This window comes from Strix aluco, chromosome Z (assembly GCF_031877795.1).
Source record: "Strix aluco isolate bStrAlu1 chromosome Z, bStrAlu1.hap1, whole genome shotgun sequence".
NCBI classification, from domain to species: domain Eukaryota; kingdom Metazoa; phylum Chordata; class Aves; order Strigiformes; family Strigidae; genus Strix; species Strix aluco.
In genome coordinates this window covers 93,917,627-93,939,551 of record NC_133971.1, presented here as the reverse complement: position 1 = coordinate 93,939,551, position 21,925 = coordinate 93,917,627, and the positions used below count along the sequence as shown (strand labels likewise).

At 42.9% G+C, this 21,925-nt stretch overlaps 1 protein-coding gene across 1 annotated transcript in view; it reads left to right on the top strand.

The window, feature by feature from the left end:
* Positions 1 to 21,925, top strand: part of MYO5B (myosin VB) — a 165,110-nt gene that overhangs the window by 113,126 nt on the left and 30,059 nt on the right. The window contains exons 21-27 of the mRNA XM_074812741.1: positions 1,111 to 1,350; positions 6,126 to 6,365; positions 11,504 to 11,585; positions 12,993 to 13,141; positions 13,932 to 14,051; positions 15,189 to 15,326; positions 17,910 to 17,972. Of these exons, the coding sequence (XP_074668842.1) occupies positions 1,111 to 1,350; positions 6,126 to 6,365; positions 11,504 to 11,585; positions 12,993 to 13,141; positions 13,932 to 14,051; positions 15,189 to 15,326; positions 17,910 to 17,972 (1,032 nt within the window). The remainder of the gene's footprint in view (positions 1 to 1,110; positions 1,351 to 6,125; positions 6,366 to 11,503; positions 11,586 to 12,992; positions 13,142 to 13,931; positions 14,052 to 15,188; positions 15,327 to 17,909; positions 17,973 to 21,925) is intronic.

Sequence of the window (21,925 nt, the reverse complement as noted above, 5' to 3'; positions counted from 1 at the left end):
TACAAAGCTCATTTCAGAGTAACTCCTGCTGCATCCTAAGTTCACACAGTCCCTTTATTCTGAATTAAAATTTGCAAGTGCAAAGAAAGCCTTAGGGTCAAACAGGTTTGTAAGAGAAGCTGATATGGTACCTTTTCTGAATCAACTTACCCCAAACTAAGAACAGCAAAGTGTCTTGTAATCTTTAAATCCTCCTGCTATTTATTTCCTCAAAATACTGCAGCATAGATCAACATAAGAAGTTTATTAACAACATACTGGTTGTATCGCTAATATGTCAGCCTTCAGTTTTAGAGGAAGGAATGAACTGCCACCTATGGAAAAGATTGCTGTACAGTTTTCGCAAGAAATTCAATGCAAAAGTGCCAGAAGTTTCACAAAACTAGATGTAAGTTTCTAGAAATCGAATCATGCAAGAGAACTGGCTGCAGACTGTGGTGAAAGAACTCCAGGGTTTTATTTGAAGGTTATCCACATGACGAGAAATCCCACCTGGACAACATTTATCTACAGTATAACTTATCATAATGCAAGGGTGAAACACAGGAAAAAATCTACAAATCTGTTCCGGTGTGAGTTATATCTGATGCTGAAGGGACCGTAAGTTTATTGCTAAGTGTTGGTGTGTCTGCTGATGGCTATTTATTCTGCTATCTGTGGATCTTGTGGCTCTAAGTACTATTCTGAGGTGATCCATGAAGTCTCACTTGAGTCCAGATGTCCCGTGTCCCCATCGAGTCCTCTACTCGCTAGCCAGGATCATATCCCCTCATTTCACTGGCCAAGCAGGTCTTGACTGTTTTTAAAGAGAAGTGTGGCTCCTAAGAGAGGACTGGAAGTGTTCTGCCTGCATCAGTTGAGTGCAGTGACTGGAAAAACGCCCCAGGAGCAGGGATTGAAGTACCCCTTCCTGTCTATGAAAGAGGATGCAGCCTCTATCTCCAGCCATCGCCCCCTGCTCCTAGCAGGACACTCCTGCTTGGAGGAGAAGCCCTTTTGAAGGCAGAGTAGAAAGTGTGGAGTGCCATGTTGCAGGCAAACCAGGACTGCTGCTACCTTTACAGGTGACTTTTCTCCCTTGATTGTCCCATTTCTGCCCATGTTTTGTAGATCCTCGTGGAGCACAAAGCCACCATCCTCCAGAAGTACGCCCGTGGCTGGCTGGCCCGCACTCACTTCCGCCGGATCAGGGGTGCCACCATCGTCCTGCAGTGCTACTACCGGCGCATGAAGGCCAGGCAGGAACTGAAGGCACTGAAGATCGAGGCCCGCTCAGCTCAGCACCTGAAGAAGCTCAACATTGGCATGGAGAACAAGGTGGTCCAGCTTCAAAGGAAGATTGATGAGCAGGTACGTCCTGAGCTGTGCTGGGACAAGTGTGGTCCTGGTTCTGGTTTGCCTTTCTTCTGTTGTCCTTCCTAGGAAGGATTTTATCTTCCTGTGACGTTTGGGAAGGATATCATGGTGGTGGCAGCCTTCTGGTACTGCTGGCCAGACTCTTGTAGGGGTGGGACACCGCCACAGACTTGCAGATGCACTTGGGTCTTGGGTCTCCACCTTGTTGTCTGAAGAGCTTGCTCAGTAAGCTGCAAGAACTGCATTGTAATTGTTGTGAGAACTGCCCAGAAGGACTTAGAGGAGGAAGATAAAATGGCAGTTTTGAAAGCTGTTGCTTGAAAACCCAAACTATCTCCATGTGAGATCCCTGTGTCAAACAGGCTTTGGGCTGGATTGTTCCATTACACTTTCTGCTTTGCAAGCACTGAGGATGCAGTGTCTGCCACAGTTTGTTGTACTGAACTGTATGTGTTTTCACTTCACCTGGAAGGTAAACGCTAAATTGGGTAAATATTCACGTTGCCAAGTAGTTTGAGCATGATTATGTTACTGGATATAACAACTCTTCAGAAGCAAGAGCCATGATGATGGGTGAGATGCTGCAGTCTAAGTGATGGATACCTGTGTGGATGGCTTGAAGGTCTCACTGTGACAACCTGATCACAGAGAGGTTTTCATCAAATGACTCTTGTCATTAATGAGCTGCAGAATAGTTGTTTGATTACACATGCGGGAGGAGGGTTTTCCCACCTACCAACATGAGTGTGCAAGTTACACTGATAAATACCATCTGTGTTGCTTCCCAGTGCTGTACAAGGCCTTCAGGGAGGAGTATAAGAATTGCTGAGTAGGTCCCAGTTCTATCCACCAACATTAATGGAGAAATTAATATCCACCGATATCCTTAAAATGCCCTTTTACAGGCAGCAGAAACCTTGTCTGTAAGTCAGGATACCTCCTTATTTGTAGTATCAGGAATTTCAGTTTATCATTGTGTTTCAGATGTTGTCAGGAATGCTAATACATCCCAGGCGGTTTCCTCGCTGCCTTAAATCTCTCCCACCTCTGTATGACACGAGAGGTCCTTGCCATGAGGAAGATGAGAAATGTCTCTGCGTTGGCTCCAATACTGCAGACTCAGGGCACCCAGGGATTTGCCTTACTGCTGGCTGCTCCCCTTGCTGTATTAACTGGCTGCAAAGCACACACCGCAGTAGAGCCTGACTTTTAAACCACCGTGTCTGGTTTTAAAATGCCTGCTTTTGCATACTTAGATTTTGCAGGCAAACCATAGCTTAGGAACGGAAAATCTTAGGCGTAAGGTTTTCTATATATTTATATATCAGAAACCTGTTTGAGATGACCCTTCATCTGGGGGGTATTTGGTGGAATTAATTAGTAAGAATCACTTCAGGTCTATGTATTTGGGCTTAACTCCTGTAGGTCTGCTGAGCTGCTGGACTTGGTGGTGGAGCAGTGGTATTATTTTTTTTCTTCCTCCCAATTCCTTGCCATTTACTGCTAGAAAAAGTACGGGGGTGGAACAATAAAGCAAAAACAATCTTTGGTTAATGTGGGCTTTCCTGTCGTGGGTTATGAAAGCAGCAGAAATGTCTGCTTTAGGGAAGGAGCCATGGAGAGCTTTTAAGTAGGCAGAAATAATGAACTGGAGCTTGTCTTGATCTCCCCTGGTCTCTGGGCAGACGGTTTTGAAGGAGTTACTGTGATGGTTTCTGTGTAACTTTGGCAGGAAGGAATTGCTGCTCTGTATTACTGGTGGTAATCTGTCCAGTGATCTAATTTTGACCATTGTTTCAGGACTGACAGGTTTCTCTGGGATGCTAATGAGCACCATTCCAGTGGACTTTCTTTTCAGTGTGCTGGATTTTTTTCTGGCAGCAGTCAGTTTGTTGCATCATAGCTTCCCTGAAGTATCTTGATTTCAATCCTTGCTAATCTATAAACATGACCTTTCAAAATGCCAATTAACTTTTAAGAAAGAAAAAATAAATTGCAGGCAACCTGGAGAGCTGCAGTTGTATCATTTTCTGACTGTGGAAGAAAATGTTTCTATTTCTGCCACTTTAGCTCATGCATGAATAGAGAGATGCAGTTCTCCATGTGCCCCTGAGGAAGAGATGATCTTTCTTTGAAAACTTTAAAACCTATTATTGTATGTCAGCCTCAGCTCACATCCGTAACTGGGCCTATTTAATTCAGTTTCTAAGTCAGGTGAGGGATTTTTTGCACACACAAGAAAGGTTTAAATCTGTTTTGCTGCGAAATATCTGCACTGGACCACTTTTATCTATCCACATTGGACCACTTTCTTTTTTTAATTTTATTTTTCTTTCCAGTTAAGCGAGTTTCTTTAAACGTGTATGTTGTAGCTGCCTGAGACATTTTTAAGGCTGTTACCTAATTTGGTGTTATGTGTTCATGCAGCCAGTATTTAGAATCACAGTAAGCTCTCTACGCTGTCTCTGCAAGCGACAGTATCTCTGTGAGCATTTATTGTAAATAAAAGTAGTTTGGGTAACAGTAGTGATGAAGTTGTTGTCTCTGCCACTGGTAGCAAAATAAACTCTAGATTGGTTCGTAGAACCAGAGTGGAAAGCAGGATTGTCACAGCTCTGCTGGGCTGGATAATGATTTAAAATAAATCACGTTCAAGTTTAACGTGGTCTGGTGAACGACTGCAGTGGGGACCAGCCATTTTGGTACAACACAGTAAATGTTCTCTCATGTCTAGCAGCTAATAACAAGAAAAATAATTCCTGTGCATTTATCTTGTGTCTGAATTGAAATCTCAGTTGGCTATTATGTAAAATCATATACATAAACCTTGGGACACAAAGCCGTGAAATGTGTGTTGCAGAACAAGCAGAGACTGAAGGAAGCATCAGAAATTTGTGAACCGGAGTGATTATTGCCGTTCTCTGCGAAGCTTTTCTCTCTGAATGGATCTCTTTGGATATGGCTTGGGTCATGCAGAAATGTTAATTCCTTAATACCACACACTGAATTTTGATATTCACTAATAATTCATTACAAGGGAGCAAAAGAAAATATGTTAATCTCTCTCATTTACTTGTTTTTCATTTTGAAATGTGTCCTAATCTGGCTTCAGAGTGCTGAGACTGCAGCGAGAGAGGAATGCTTTGGGAGGTCCCCTGGAGGGGGCCCAAAAGGATGATCAGAGCACTAGTAGAAGAAACGATCCTGTGATCCACGTTGGGAATCTAAAAGAGACTAATCCGAAGTGTGGGTGGGGATTTCAGTATCCACCAGTTCACCACTGTACAGGGGCCTGTCTGGTCTGGAGGAACCTGTGTAGACCTGGATGATAAAATTCTCTACTTTCATGGGTGTTTTTTGCTTTTCCAGGCTATAAAGTTCTTTGAAAACTAACTCTTGTTGTACAGGAGCTAATGGGAACCTTGGACCCTATTACAGAGAAAGATCATACTTTTTGCATTGAAATTTTTTCCTTGCTTGCTTGACTCTTGGTGAACATCTTAGAGGAAGAAGTTGCATCTCAGGATCTGTGACTTTGCAACTTTACAGCTTATCCTGACCAGTCAAAAACTGTGTATCAGGTCCCTAGTCCATTGACCTTTTAAAATGATACATTTGTGTCTTTTAAGACTTTCGTTTTTTGGCTTCTTCATCTCAAGCTTTTTTTAGCCTTCACAACAACCAAAAACTTCTGGCTGGAAGGAGCAGTTTCTCATGAGCTGCTATAACACTGCTGGTGACTAAAGCTCTGAGAAACAGCAAAAGGCTAAATTGCAGATTACCAGTTCATGTTGTCTGGATAACAATGTCTTGCCAAATGTTTTTTCAGCTAGATCAGGAAAGGCCAAACCTAATATTTCTGATACATCAGTGAAATATCCACCAAAGTCCCATTTAAGAAAGGAAAGCCTTTTGGATCGGTTGTACAGTGAGGCCAGATCTTTAAAGCTGTATTGAAAGCTTTCAAAAAGGAAACTTTAAAAACCAGACTACACTTCAAATTTCAGAACAGTTATTTTGCTCTTGTAATTATCTACCTAATGTTAGCAAAACTACATGGTAGGCTCTTTACTGAAGCTCTTGGTCTGTTGTGAATTCATTGTTGTTTCTGGAGCTGGCAGATAATGATGATGCTTTATTAGTCACAGTGTAGTTCCCATTGACTTTGATTTGAACCACAAGAATCAAATGAGGCTGCTGAATTTTTAGGTCTCAAAACTTGGGAGCAAATCATTGCTAAGTGCTTTAAAAGAGAAAATCTGAGCAAATAAAAAGATGATTGAGTTGGCATATGACTTAAGGCTGGGGTTTAGGGAGCTCTTTGGGCTCGAGGCTGCAATTATGCTGCGGTGCATTGTCACCCCAGGTTTCTGTGGGCACAAGAGTCAGGAATAAAAGGAAAAACTGCAAACCCAATATTACAGACCAAAAAAAAAATTGCAAACCAATTGCATTAAGCAACGTTGTTTGGAAGCTGTAATAAAAGTGTATTTTTTTGTTTGGATGCCAGTGTTACCAAGCGTTGTTTACCTTTGCTTCACGTGTAACATCAATTTAACAAATGCTTGTATGATCATTACCAAAATATTATTGAGCTTTTGTCACAGTTTTGAAATTTTTTTTAGCTTTGTGAGCTTTATTAGCATATGCATGGAAGTTTATTACTCACCATGCTCAAGGATTCTTAACAGTTACTTTTGTAGTGCATCAGTGCATGCAATGATCTCATTTATGAACTTATTTTCTTCTTTTTGGGATGTTGGCTGCAGAACAAGGAATACAAGCTTCTGAACGAGCAGCTCTCTGCGCTCACATCTGCCCACTCCTCCGAGGTGGAAAAGCTGAAGAAGGAACTGGTGCAATATCAACAGAACCACCAGGGTGATGGCAGCCAGCTTGTCAGCTTTCAAGAAGAGTTGGAGCACCTCCGGCTGGAGCTTGAAAAAGCTCATGGTGAGAGGAAGGTTGTGGAAGACAGCTACATTAAGGAGAAAGACCTACTGAGAAAGGTACGTCTGTTTGTCACGTCTCACGTTGTGCAGGTCGTACTGACGAAAGCTCACTCTTCTTAAGTCTGAAGGGTAAAGAATTTCTATTCTTTAAATAAGATTTTTTTTCTTTTTGTCACTGAATGCCCCTAGAATTTGCCTTTTAACCAGGTCATGGGGCAGCAAGGGCAGGTGGACATCCCTGCAGGAGCAGCAACTGCCTCATGTCAGGAGGATATCCCATCTGGATGCCTTTTGCACTGCCACCCACGAAGAAACTCCCCAAGCCCAGGCCTGTCTGGAAACAAGGGCGCTTAATAACCACGGATATGTCAGAGCTTTGTGTATATACAGTGATTCTTCCTGGCATGTAATGCAAAATATTGGAGAAGACTGTCAATGCCATAAATACGAGGAGGATGTCCTTCCTCAGCCCAGCCTGGTGTGGATCATGAGGGCTCTGTTTTTGCCATGCAGCCCATGGCCATTGCAGCTGGTTGTAGTGGCTGGTGTTGTAGGTATATGCAGAGTGTGACCTGTGTGGGGACCAACTTGTGCCTCCCGAGCAGAGGAGCTGCTCCAACACCAGCAAGGCTGGTTGTTATGAGCCATGATAGGATTTGGAGCTGTGATGAACACTAAACATTTTTATTTTATTTTTTTTTAACTCCTCCTTCATGCAAACTCCTATGCATTCTGGATCTCCTGAGGTGGAGGTCATCCAATGCTGGACCACTGTACAAGAAAGTGTTCTAGTGGGAGGAAGAGACTTCAGAGTGTAGAGGTTTTTTGCAAGTAGTAAAAATTGACCTTTTACCCCGAATTTCTTTGCTAGTCAAGTTCATTCTGAATAACCTTCATACCCATCCTTATAATCTAAGGCATTAAGGTATGGGATTAGTTCCTGCTGCGAATGCTTGTGACTGCTCAGGTTAAATCTGTGATCTTTCTTCTGCACTGACAATTGAAGTGGTTTCTTCGATTGGAAAGAGCTTAGGACTTTCCTAGCCAATACTTGCATAGAAAAAAAGCTGTTTTGCAGCTCTTACTCTAGAATAGCACTTTCTGTGTGACAACCTGAAGATGGGTTGCTTTTGGAGATTAAAAAAAAAGAAAGAACTGGGGTTAGCTGCGTTTTTATTATGGTGGGAGAGTGCCCAGATGGGGCCCTTCTGGAGCACTTCACTCAGCAGCACCTGCCCTGGCCAACCTCCCCTTGGGCATAAGCCCTCGGATGGTGGGTTTGGTGAGTAGATCTGGGGTCTATGTGGTCAGGATAACTTCATCTGAACAACTAGCACAGCTGAAATGCATTTTTGGGTGTGCTTCTCGAAAGGGCATTCAGCCTGTGCACGTCTTGTCTCTCGGCTGGACCAAGAGCTGTCAGAAAAGCGGTTACTCTGCTCTTTGCACATGTATTGCACCCGTACAGGGACGTACGGAATCAGTGATTTTCTTTTGTCCAGCACCAAATTAGAAGATCTTTTTTGGCAGAGGGCTCAGTTCATTAGCTGACTGCAGCACAGGCTTTTAGAGACTGAAAGGATGCTTTATTTTGAAGGTGATGCAGCTGGGGAAAAACTGCTTCTCTTTGTTCTTGATTGCAAATCCCCTTCGAGCAGTCAGAAAAAAGGTTGATTTAATGACCAAAGAAACTCTTTCAAAAAGCAAGGAAACAAAGCAAAAGCTTTCCCTTGTTGTGGAAGTGCCTACAGCAGAGTTAATACTGTGGACTTTACCGTAGCAATAGATGGTTTAATTATAAAACAAAGCATTTCTACTGAGCAGTGCAGTCTCCCATTTCTGACATTAGCTTTCAATTGCTCCCTTCAGTTCCTTGTCAGTGGGAGGACAGAGAAAACCTGTTTCCTTCCTGGAAACATTCGTTTAGCCAAAACACTTTCTGAGAAAAATTCAAATAGAGATTTTTGGGTAGTTCTAATAACTACTGAAAGTGTGGGAAGGGTCATAAACTGAATTCAGGCAAGAAGCACTTTTTACCTTCAATATCAAGATTACACCATGGCCATGGTTGTGGTGGGATGCATTTGCTCTGGAGGTGATACCTAAAGTCATCAGATACTTCTGAGTGAGACTGAGACAACAGCCTTCATTTTATCAATTGGAGCTGGAGCTGCAGCTTCTGCAAATCCATACTGATTATGATTTTGTTGCTGAAAAAAAGTCCTTTAATCTCTTCCTTATAGCTTTTCTCTCTAACTCCTTAATTTTAGAATAGCTCTTCTTATTCTATTTTGTGATAAAGTTTAAAATATCAGATCTGGGTGAGTACCAACAGCTCTTCCAATGGCTTTTGGTAGCACCCAATCTTCTCACTATGAACTAGGATGTTTCAAAGCCTGACCAGGGATTTTATTAGGAAAATCCTAAATGCCATCATCCATTCCTTACAAGATTAGGTGAGGACTGGAGCCAGATCTCATGAGCAGGTGGTTCCAGTGTAACACTTAAATAAGGGCTGAAGCCCTCATGAGTGCTCACTGCTCAACATCTTCCATAGAAATCCTTCAAAGCAGGTACTGTTGCATTTGAAGCACCTTCAAAGGTCTGTTTTCTATAAAAAGATGAGAAAGGGGTACAAAAGGTACCGGTGTAGGTACCAGAGATGGAATTTGTGCTGCTTGGCCATTGTGTAACCTGCCCCACTTGCCTCTACCTGTGTTTAATGGACTGTTTTCATTCTCATTGGGTTTGAATTACAGCTTGTGCTCTTTCATGTGGAAACAGGGATGTGATAAACTAGTTCAATCACTTAAGATCACATCTTAAAAATATCTATACCCAATCTGGGTTAGAAATTTTTAAACCTGGGATTCTACCAAGTCTTTTGGTTCTAAAATATCCCCCAGCAGGATTGAAAATACTCCAAATATTTGTCTTGTTTTGTTTCCCTACCGTTATAACTTTGTCCTCTGGGCAGAAGAGTTCATTATCAGCACCCATTGAAGAGCACTAGTAAAGTAATACTGTTTCCTTTAATCTTTTCCCTGATGGGATAAACAAGTGAAGTTCCTCGCTGTCCTATTGCAGCACAGGCTTTCCTTCATTTCCATCACTCTTGTAGCTCTTCTCCAATTTTTAAAGAATTCTTCTGAACTTGAAGGCACTAGTGCTGATCTAATGGCTGCATGTCTGCTGTGATGTTTGTTTGAAGTGATGTACGAATGAAGGAATGTAGTTGATCTTGGTACAGAACATTAAAATCATGGCTCAGTTCAGAGCATTTAAAACACCGGTAGCTCTGCATATCTTAAGTTTGTGTTTTCTTCACTTCCTAACTGTATCTCCAGACTCCAACTTTCCTATTGCATATGGAGAGATGCAGGAGATTATAGTCTCATGCAGACAGCTGGAGCAAATGAACGGATTGGAGAGCAAGGGGTAGTGGGGTCTTCCAGTTTCTGTGCTCGGGATATGACTGCTTCAGTTGTGACTTACAGTAAAATATTCATTGTGCTTTTATCCTCACCATTAATGTGTATCTGGCTGTGTGAGCCAGCACAGGCAGTGCGCAGGAAGAGCCACAAAACCACAGATGAAACGCAAAGAAGACCCAGGGGATCTCCTGGTCCTCCAGCAGCACCCAGGCAGAGGCACGCAAGCGGGGACGCAGGCAGTGCAGAGCTCAGTCCTTACCAGCCAGAAAAAGAAAGAAAAGATCTCGAGCCTGCTGCTTTCGCCTGTAGATATCAGGGATTTTCACACACGTACTCTTCCACTGTGCTTTGATCTTTCCCACAGCAGGGCAGGAATCTCAAGGATGCTCGATAAGGTGCCCCTGAGCCTCTCCCAGGCCTGTGTTATCTAAACGCAGACATTCTACCCATCAAGCACACAAAACTAAACAATAATAGTATGATATGTGTGGTTTTTGACATCCCAGCCACAAGTCACTTACACGTGTTTACACTCCTCCTCGCCAATCTTCTGTTGTATTCCCATGCTGGCATATGCAGTATTTAATAAAATACCTTGACTTGATCGTGCTTGTGTGGAAGACTGAAGTCTGTGCTAGGAATGCATGCCAGCTGGGCTGCCTATAATTTTTTTCTAGTGGTGGCAGAAAAATTATTATTCTTGGGCACTGAAAACTTCTATTATGGTGTGTACAGTGGTGTTTATCTTTGACATCTTGAGATTCTTCTGCTGTGTGTAGCTCTTTCCTAAGCCGTGGCTAGAGGATGCGATGGAGCAGGCACAGGGAATGACATTACACAAGGGTGATGTGTCAGTCTGTTGTCCTACCTGACAGCAGCAGAATCACCCTGCTTAACCATAGCAGCATATTTCACTTTGTAATGTGGTGTTTTTGTGTTTAGAGATAACGCTGTTGAATGCATCAAAATTCCAGCATAGGTTGCTGTCAGCATCAGTCCAGCCTTATTGTTGTGACAAGTGGCCTTGCTTCCCTTCATTTTTAATAAAGAGGTAGTTTAAAAAAATATAAAATAGTATTTTGCAGGATTTAATTTCTGTTTTGATTAATTTTTGCTAGGCAATCATTGGTGTTAATTGCTGCATATGCTTCTGTTATATTACCAAAGGCCCTGGTACACACCATGCCATGCTTCACTGTGCTAGAGGTTCTGCAGCATTTAAGTGGCTGTAATTGTATGAAATGATTTAATACACAAGAAATTTAAAAAGCCTGAACTATCTAGTATTAGTGTTCACATTCCCTGTGCCCATCTTAAGTGCCACATTGCTTGAAACAGTCAGAGTTGTTTTTTTTTCCCCAACAGCAGACAGTGCTATGACTTGAAGGCAGCAATGAAGCCTCTCAAGATGTGGAAATAAACTGCTGATTTGATGTCCTGATCACTTGTAGGAGTTTCACTCCTGCAGATCATGGTTGCCAAGTCCAGCTTCTTAGTATTCTGTAAGATTCTGCTGAAAACATTAATTTCAGGGAGGAATTCACTCAGGAAAAGCAAAGTTAGTCTCTGTTGTTGCAGTGCAGTTCTGCTACGCTTCAGCTCCTGATGTACAAAGGATAACTGCCAAAGCACAAGGGGATAGATCTTTTAAACGGCAAAGAAAGCCCAAACAAAGCTCCCTGTCTCCAGCCAGGTGAAATGTAACCCCTCTGCAGAGGCTCTGACCTGCAGCAAGCAGTAATTCTTTGCCTTGTTTCGTAGCGTATATCTGACTTGGAAGAAGAAAATGCTCTCCTGAAGCAGGAAAGAGAGGAGCTTAGCACGATCCTGTATCAATGTGAAGGTGAGAAAAAATGCTTATAGCATCATAATGCCTCCTCTAAACAAGGAGCTTAACTGTTCTCCCCTGAAAGTTGTTTATCCTGTGTGCTTTTCTTACCTTGAAAAGTGCTGATCTTCCCACACCCCTTTCCTGGTGGTTTTTGTCATTGTTTTGTTGTGCAGGTAGTTCTGTTCGTGCTGTCCTGCTGGTGGTTGGTAAGACAGAGGCTGATTTAATTGGTGAAATATGGAATAAAGTACCTAACAGGGCTTTTTAGTTCAGTTATGTTGCAGCATTTACTGCTAGTGATGCAGGAGGCAGTGAGGCTGCTGGGGGTGGAGAGTAACAACGTCCCAGGACTGATGAACAAAGGATCCAGGGAACAGCACTGTTAACAATATTGAGCTGTGACAAAGGATTTCTGTAATGTGACAGGAGTCTGTGAGTGTTTTTTAAAGCAGAGACTTAGATGGTGAGACATACATAGAAGAAAGCAATCTGGGAAAATCCTAAGCCACGAAAGAAACTCTCATGCATGTATTGAGCTTTTTTATTTTTTATCATCCTTTTCAGCTTTGATTTTGTTGCAGGATTTACAGAGAGCATCATGCATCATTCTGTGGCTGTATCTATCACTGCTCTGTGGTACTCATGAAGTACCCTTTGTTCTGGGTTTAACCCTATGATTTAACACTATGTTAAAAAGAAACTTGCTGCAAATATTTCTTCTTCTGTTATGGGATGGTTTGGGAGCATTGAAGCTCCGGGAAACCAGGTGGAGGGGCTTTGTTTGGTGTTCACCCTTTTAAAAGAACACATGGACTATACTTGTATGGTTTCTCAAAAAACGGAGGAACCGGATTTGCTTCCAAAGTCAGTTTTTAACAACAAAAAATAATGTATTTAGATATAAAATACTTTTGACCCCCCCAATCTTACCATGGTAAATGGTTGATGATGACATGAGAAAGATGCTGCTGTTGATTTGCTTCTATGCCAAATCTGGTGGTGGGAAGCAGGCAGAAAAGTCTTTAAATGCAGTGAGTACCAAAGTCACTTAAACATTAATGTATTTCTGTACTGCGCTGGTCTGGTCTTAAGTGGGTTTATGGCTGGCCCATGGGAGCTGGAGCTGGCACAGTTAAGTTAAGCATGATTGATCTCATGGTTTGTAGGTGCTGGCAATTTTTCTTTAACTCAAAGGGAAGAGGACTGTGCTCTCCGAGCAGAAGAGCTGAAGCTGTTCCAAATGGCAAGGAGACAGATCTAGATTATAATAGTCTCTAAATATTAGAGAATGCTTATATGTATTTTAAAGGTTCTCAGCTGAGAGCATTTTTATTAATTAGTCATTGTTATTTCAGATATTTACAGGAAGTTCATTTCAGAGATGAAGATCATAATTTTTTTTTTTTTCTTATTTTAAAGATGAACTTTCACAAAGCATGATTGAGGAAAATAACCAGATGAAGAAAGAGCTGGAAGAAGAGAGGTCTCGTTATCAGAGCCTGGTAAAAGAGTATTCGAGGCTGGAGCAGGCATATGACAACGTGCAGGAGGAAATGACTATTATAAAGGTAACAAAGCTGAAATGATTCCTTTTTCTCTTGTGACCTGAACCTGACATTGGTGGCTGGATAACATGGCTCACTCATCCCCAAGACACTCAATAGAACTGACATTAATGTGAGGTGAACTTATAATGAACTTCTACACTGAAGCCAAACCATATGTCTGCCTTCAGAAAGGAGCTTGATCTTTCACGCTTCTCTGTTAACTACAAAGATATCTGTGAATCTGAGCAAAAGCTGGTTCATGCTTCTTGGTTTGCTTTTTGTTTCGGTGATGTTCCTGCGTAGGTGTTGGGTTACAAAAGCAAAACAAAAAAAATCCAATAACATGACTTCAGAATTTCAAAAGGCAAAGTTTTCAGGTTCAGCGATGCTGAAGTGTTGGAAGAACTGTTGGAAAATTGGATAGTAATTAGAGTGATGCTGGATTAGGTGCAAGGTTGAGCGTTTAAAGGGAGCCATAAAGGATGCTGTAAACAGTATAATCTTGAGCTCAGATTTGCATGTTCACACTTCACAGGAATCTGGTGTTACAAAAAGCCTTTAATTTGTGCAGAATTTTTAAACTGAGCTTCCGTATCACTTCACATTTTATTTTAAACTATTTCCCTGTGTTAAGAGGAATGTTATAGTAGGGCATATGAACTAGAAAACGGAATTCACTATAAGGTGACAGTCAAGGCTTTTGTAAAGGTAAGCTTAATACATAGACACATTTGCTCTAAGAAACAATGCTTCGTGAGGAATCCTCCCTCAAACACTGAGTGTATTATATATCTGCATCACTCCTTGGCAGCAAACACCAGGGCACAGAAGAAGCCCATCCAACCAAAGCAGTTTGGAGTCCGATTCCAATTATCCATCCATATCGACCTCTGAGATAGGAGACACCGAGGATGTAATACAGCAAGCGGAGGTACAGTAAATCGGGCAGGCTCGAGGGGAGGAGAGCCCTGCTCCGTGGGGATGATTGATGTGGGTCTTGGAGCACGTAGGAGGAATGCAGGTGGGACTATAAAGTGTGAGGGATTAAACTGATTTCCTGCTACAGAAATACCTTGTTGGTTGTGCGAGAGGGATTGCAGGGTGGCGATGCTGTGGCAAATGCTTACTCGTTTGTGGGGTCAGACTTAAATAGGGCTCTAAATATAATTAAGTGTTGGGTTTTGGCCCTACCAGCTTAAAGACTGATGAAAATTCATCGAAACAGTCAGCACTGTTACATGTAGTTATTCCTAGCACCGATGGCAGTGACTGTTTAGCAATTCTTTTCCGCAAGGATACCAGAGTTCATTACCCTCTTGCCCTGAGTGTTTTCATTCCAGTGCATCTTTACAGATGTTTTGCTGGCCAGCACAGCCCCTGTAATCAACAGTCTCTTAATGCAGGAAAGAGCAGCATAAATTATTCCCTGGCTATTAAGAATCACGTGGAAAAGGGAAATGTGGTTTTTGCTTACATTTGCTAGAATAGGCTGCTTCTTAAACTCCACTTTCATGACTCGAGAGCATGCATGGATGATGGGTGTTCCTAGAATCTGCCACCCCACTGGCAGGTCTGTATTCTGTGTCCCACATACTATGCCTGCAGAAACCCCCACTTCCCTTTGCTGACTGCTTTGTTATGTTGCTTTAGTATTTCTGAACTGCTCTGAGAGCATTTGCTGAAGTCAAAGTAATCAGTATTGGCCATGATCTAATATAAAATATTCCAGGTGAAGCAAATTAAAAAACAACTAATAAATACTTGGCTAGGAGGGATTGGTAGGGCATTTTTAATGTTCTTAGCTGTGGCCCCAGTCAGCCCACTTATCTATTGGGCTGTTAAACGTTCAGTGATTTAATGAGTCAGCTGTTTACTGACATTAAAAATAAGTGCTTAAAATGGGGAGTTTGAAAGGGGGTCTTTGAAAGTACATGCCTTTCTTAGCCCCTGTTACTGGCTGTGGCTGGGGTTGGTGCTGATGTACTGTCAGGGTGTATCTGGCACTGTGTATGGTTATAAAACTTAACTGAGGTCTTCTCTTTTTTGCCAATCTCCTGTTCTGCTCCAGGAGGTTGGGGTGGAGAAAGCCGCTATGGACATGACCGTCTTCCTAAAGCTACAGAAGCGAGTGAGGGAGCTTGAGCAGGAGAGGAAAAAGCTGCAAACCCAGCTGGAGAAGAAGGAGCAAGAGAGCAAGAAATCCCAGGTAGGAGATGTCTTTTCATTGATACTAATATTTCACGTTGGTAACTGGCTTTCCTTGGTTGCCTAAGGACACGTGATGTAGGAATTGTGGTTTGAGAGTGACAGGTTCAAGTTAAGAGGCAGCAAATCCATCTGGAAAATATAGAGAAACTTTTCTGGCAGCTAAGGACAATCGGACAGGAGAACAGATTTTTTTTTTTTTTTTTTTTTTTCATAAACTGGTTATAACAGATTTAAGTCAGTATCATAAGTATCTTGAAAACAATAAAATGTAGAATCAATTTTTGCGCATTTTACTCTGCCTGCACTGATCCCATTTCCTTCTCTTTTGAGAAATTTGAAGTGTGGTTTGAGTTTTGTTAGCAAAGGTCAGAATGAGGAAGGGGAACATGAGGGTAGAAGGGCTCTACATGGGGATCTGGACAGGCTGGACTGATGAGCCAAGGCCAGCTGTGTGAAGTTCAACAAGGCCAAATGCCAGGTGCTGCACTTGGGCCACAACAACCCCCAGCAGCGCTACAGGCTTGGGGAGGAGTGGCTGGAGAGCTGCCAGTCAGAGAGGGACCTGGGGGGGGTGATTGCCAGCCGGCTGAACAGGAGCCAGCAGTGTGCCCAGGTGGGAAAGCAGGCCAATGGCATCCTGGCTTGTATCAGCACTAGTGTGGCCAGCAGGGACAGGGAAGGGATCTTACCCCTGGACTCGGCACTGGGGAGGCCGCCCCTCGATGAGTGGGTTCAGTTTTGGGCCCCTCACTCCAAAAAGGCCATTGAATGACTCGAGCGTGTCCAGAGAAGGGCAACGGAGCTGGTGCAGGGTCTGGAGCACAGGTGTGATGGGGAGCGGCTGAGGGAACTGGGGGGGTTTAGTGTGGAGAAGAGGAGGCTGAGGGGAGACCTCATGGCCCTCTGCAACTCCCTGAAAGGAGGGTGCAGAGAGGGGGGATGAGTCTCTTGGGCCAAGGAACCAGCGCCAGGACAAGAGGGAATGGCCTCAAGCTGTGCCAGGGCAGGGTCAGACTGGCTCTTAGGAAGGATTTCTTTGCAGAAGGGGTTGTTGGGCGTTGGAATGGGCTGCCCAGGGCAGGGGGGGAGTCCCCATCCCTGTAGGTGTTTAAAAGATGTGTAGATGAGGCACTTAGGGACATGGTTTAGTGGTGAACTTGGCAGTGTTTGGTTAATGGTTGGACTCGATGTTCTTAAAGGTCTTTTCCAACCTAAATGATTCCATGATTCTATTTGGAGGATTGCAGATGGATGTGATGCTGCAGCCTTACAGACACAGAGACCACCTTTTGGCTGCATCAGACCTAGAGGCATGTCAGTGCTCAGGAGCCATGAAGAGAAGGTTCTTGCTACCCTCCATCTCCACATGCCTTTCAGTTCACTTGGGTTATTCAAGCACTTTGCAGTCCTGGCTTTCCCCATCCAGCAGAGTGTGGCATGAGCTGATAAGCACGTCACAGATGTGTCACTCAGGCTTGTGTCCTCAGTTTGGTGTTGTTATAACCTGTGTGTGGTTTGTTGTTTGTTTCTTCCCACAGTAATGATTATATAGGAATGTAGTTTGAAAAATGCTGTAGTAAATTGGAAATAGCAAGATAGCTGTTAGACTAATGGGTTCTTCCATTCTATTGCAGGGCAGAGATACTACTTTCATGTATTCTTTCCTCCTACAGTTTGGGTTGTTTATTTGGAAGCAATTTTAAAAAAAATAAAATAAAAAAAGATTTAAAAAATCAAGATTTCTGACAGCTGGGTTGTAACCTAAGAGACAGGAGTACATCAAGGCTTGCAATTGGAGTCTGAAAATACAGCTCTCTAGCTGCCAGTGAGCTGATATTTGGCATGAGGTGCTTTTTAACAGCAGATCTCTTATATACTTGTTACCCTGCCATCTGTAACTGAGGCTTTATGGATTGTTCAGAGGCCAGAGTGTGGGAGACGATGCGATGCCTGCCATGAAACAGCAGTGCTGTGTGCATGGTGTCGTGAAGCAGTAAAAGATGCTCTTATATGAAATGCTGAGCAAATGTCATCACTCTTGGTTTCATAATTTAAATTTCTGGGGCTGCTGTTGCTTTGTTTGGGAATTGCTTTATTAGTCTCCAGTATGAGATCTATGTGTCTGTTGACAAATGCAATAAAAAAACCAAAATCATCAACAGTAATTGTCTACTTGCTTCACCAGATATTCTTACTGATCACCTCTAGCAATTTGCAGGAAAAGCATGAAATAGGAAACTTCCCCAGCCTCCTGTCCTTGCTACAGAGGCAGATTAAAAGCTTGCTTCCCAACCGCTATGTTGAAGATTGTTCCCCTAATGACTGTCGTTTTTTGAAAGCTGCAGTGAGCCACAGCTGTCAAGATCATTAAGGAGAGATTAAACCATTTTCTTCTGAAGCAGCCCCGCTATGTGTTGCTGGGATTCCGTCTAATGCCAGTTAATAACGTTATTATGGTTGAGCTGGCCGGCAGTGTTGCAGCAGGGATGGCTGTTGATGGAGATATGCATAGCCATCCTGTGCCATGTGCCAGCTCCTCTGGCTGCTTTTAAATATAAGTTTATCTCTTTAATCCACTCAGGTAATTGAAATGAAGAGTGAAGTGACTTCGGACCATGAGGATTTTGCATACAACAGTCTGAAGGTGAGTGAGGAGCTCCTACTTAGTGCTGTAACCTATTGCATGGCTCCAACAGCCCAGACACATTGTCTGAATGTGGTAATAACCCAAAAGCTCCTGTAATCATCTCTGACTAGTGGAGATGACACTCGGAAAGCTGTAGCTCTCCATCAGCTCCTGGGCCTGGGGCGGGCTCATAGATCTTTCTCTCTGGGGCAACATCTGTTCTGTGCTGGTCTACCTGTTTCTGAGTCATCCATAGCAGTAACAAGCCCACTTACGGTGAAGGGTGCTTTTTCCACTGCACATATTCTGACTGGGACTTTCTTGAGTTTCCTTGATGTGACACTGCCAGTCTTGGCAGTTTGCTCTGCAGTAGGTGTGAATTCTTGCAGCCGAAGCCCAACGTGTTTCTTGTTCCAGGCTCCAACTCTGCTTCTTGTCTGCTTTCCTTGCATTCCCAAGGTGCCACTCAGGTCAAAACCAAATAAATCTGCTTCATGGATTGCAGTAATAGCCTCCATCTCCCAGTGGCAGTGCTGGTTGACCTGTCCTACCCTACAATTCATCTTGTCCTTAAGCTCTAAATCCTTACAGTTCTGCCTCCATCATTTTCTCCCTATGATATAGAGAGCAACTGAAAACTGCTAGGCTCCTATTGCACCTTGTGTGAGTTCTGTCCTCCTGCTTTAACTGTACCCAAGTACTTCTGGTCTTTACTGTTAGGCCACTTTTTATGTCCTGCTCATCCTTGGAAAACCAGTTTCTGGCATAGGCTTTGTAAGGAGATTTTTATTTGTTTTGTTTTTTGGTAGTGCAGACCTACATTTCAGATTCTCCTTCTCTCCCTGTCACCTTAACAAATATTGCAATACAGCTGAGAAATCCAGTTATATGCATGTTAGCCAGTATAACATCACACTAAACCATCTGACAGTAGTAACACCTACTTTTTGCTATCATAGATTATATTGAGTTGGAAGGGACCCATAAGGATCATCATCATCTCAGAAGGATGCAAAAAAGCAGCAATTAGAGACAGAAGGGATGTATGTTCAACCGTCACAAAGAGCACACCTCTAGCAGTAGCTTTTGTTGGCACTTAGTCCATCCAGTTTTTAGTCTCTAAGCATGATATCTGTGTTACACTTGCTAGACATGCTGTTTGTGATTGAGGGAGACCCTGCCAAGTTTCGCTACTACCTCTGCTGGAGTAGACATGTGGCAGGAGCTTTAAGATCATTGACAAGTTGATAAATGTAGCTGTGGATGTTTTAAGTTTCTTGACCTTGTAAAGGAAGTGAAGTTGTAGTTTGGAAGGGGAAGACCCAGCAGATGAGAACTACCACCTTCTTAAATGGCTTTTGGAGTTCTGGCTTCTGTGTGAGTTCACAGATTGTGTTTTCTTCAACTTTTAACTCAGGTAGTTCAGAACGGAAATATTAATTTTGGATTTCCCTACTTTCTACATTCCAAACATACTGACATACGTAGTCCTACATACCTAACAAGCCTTATAACTCTCTATTAATACCATTTCATAAGAAAGGGTAGCACGTGTTACAAAAAAAGCAGGGTTCTTTAACCTTTAGCCTCAAACAGGTGGAAAATGAACTTGCAAGAAAACACACCTCAGAGTTAGTTTTCAGTGGCGTTGCACTGCAGTTTCTCCAGCACAAGGTTCTTGCTGGAGTTGCACGAAAATGAGCTGAAGGTTGCAACAAGGAGCAACCAGGTCTAAGAGCTTGCTTTAACGCAGCGCAGACCTGCACAGACCAGCTGTAGCACATGATACTTTGGGTACTGGAGTGTTGGGTGACTGTCAGTCTAGGAAGAGCTGAGGTCCCTGTGAAAAGCAAGGAGCAATTGCTTCAAATGCCATTCTTAGCCCTAAAGAAATTGCCTTCAAATGGTAATCCTTAGCCCTAAAGGAAAGGATTTTGCATTCCCTGTAGGTGTGTTGGCCAGAGAGGAACCACTGAAAAAGAGAGACAAATACAGCTCACTGGTGTTTTCCCAACTTGTAATATAGGACGCTGCCTGAAGTCTCCATCTGCAATGAAAGAGTGACTTACTGCTGATTTTAAGTGCTGCTTTTCCCTCCTTCCCCATGACAGCTGCTTCTGCGACTACAACAAAGCTCTTCCTCTCTTCTATTTCTCCTGCTGATTTGTATCTCAAATATTTATACTGTCTCTGGCTCCTTCAAGAGTCTTGTATAATTAGATTTATTTTTCCTCTTTGACAGCTTAAAAAGCCTTTATCTTGGGGAACTAGGCTGAGGTGTCTAAAAGCTTACAGCAAACTCTTCCTGTGGATGCTCTTGAATGGTCCATGAGATACCAGCTTACAGAGGAGGAAGGGATGTTGGCTTTGCACTGCTGATGCACTGTCTTTTGGAAACTGAGACTCCTCAGCCAGTTTGGAAAGGTTTCAGGAGGTTTTAGAAAGGTGACTGCAGTGTCTTTTCAGAAACCAGTATAATTCCCTGAAATGAATATGAATTTTGACCTAGGTGAGGTGTGAAGACTTACTGATGCAGCTGAACAGCTCATCGTGGTGTCTTGCACTGGATGGGGGAGAGATGCTTGGATATGGTCGTGAACGACCCAGGGTTTGGTTTGGATAAATATGAGTAAAATATATAAATACAATTAAAATGTAAATATATTTATGACTGTATGCATTATTTTAAAATAAGGCATACAAATATTAGTTTGGGTAAATGTAATAAACACAGGTATTGCTGAAGAGTGGGCTTTGTTGGGGGTTAAGGATGTTTCTGGGTCTTGTTCAGTACTTTGTGACCTGAGTCTTCACTGACTTCTGTTCACTTCTGGGTCCTATTCAAGATATATTTGACATATACGGCCTCTCGAGTGGGACAGTGCGAGGTACGGGTGTTAGTGGATGGCTGTGTGGGCTTGGTTTTTGCAACTAGCACATGGTCTGCTACTTCGTACGTGTCTTCTGTCATCCAACTTTGTGTCCTGTACCATCACAACACCCACGATGGCCGGGATTTGCCTTTGGTATTAGCTTTTGTTGGGGAGCCTGTTCCTGGTGCAGATTTTGATGCACAGTCCTTCCTTAGAGAGGCTCATTTGGATAAGGGTTGATTGTTTCTTTTTGTAACGCTGTGAAGAAATGTCAGAAATTCGGGCAAGCACTGATATATTTACAGCAGGCATGAATTATGTGTCCTTAGTAATGGATAAAGAGAGTTTTCAGTAGATGCTGTCCCAAAATATGCCCAGGTATATGTTTGGTTAGCCATGATGCAGGGCTAGAGGGATGTGAAACATCTCCCTCATGGGAGATATGTCCCTGAGTCATGCCTGTACAACAAAAAGTTCCCCAGTGAAAAATATATTTTCCAGCTTGTTTTTTCAGGCTGGGAAAGTGTGGTAGGAATGAAGGCACGAAGGAGTCCTTGCCCTGACTTTGTGTTCCTAGCAGGAGCACAATGCGTAATTTAATTTCTCACTCTTCACATAGCTGGGATGTTTGTTTCATCCCTCAGACTTGGAAGCTCATCATAAAATGAGCTTCTAGAGAATTTTATTTTCTTTTCCTGTTGAGTGCCAGAAATAGAAGAGAGGGTAAATTCCTGGCATGGTAGTTCTAACCTCTGATTTACACAGGCTCATACTTCACCCAGCACTGCTATATAAGCCCCTTCTTAAAAAATGAGGCGATTTCCGTCACTGTTAGTGCTTGGGTACCCCTTTCACACCTCGGTAACGCTGTACATGTTGGGTGAGTTCAAGTTCAGGATGTTCTGACTGTGTAACTTGTTAAATAAATCAGCGCTATTGGGCAATGCTGAAGAAAGAGCATTTCTCACAGCACAAGTAGAAATCTCCCTTTCCACATTCAAAGAATTTTATTTTGGTTTCTGCACTGCCATCACTGATACTGGTGCAAAAAGGGTGTACAGGCAGGGGACAACAGATGTCTCACCCATGTCTATAGAT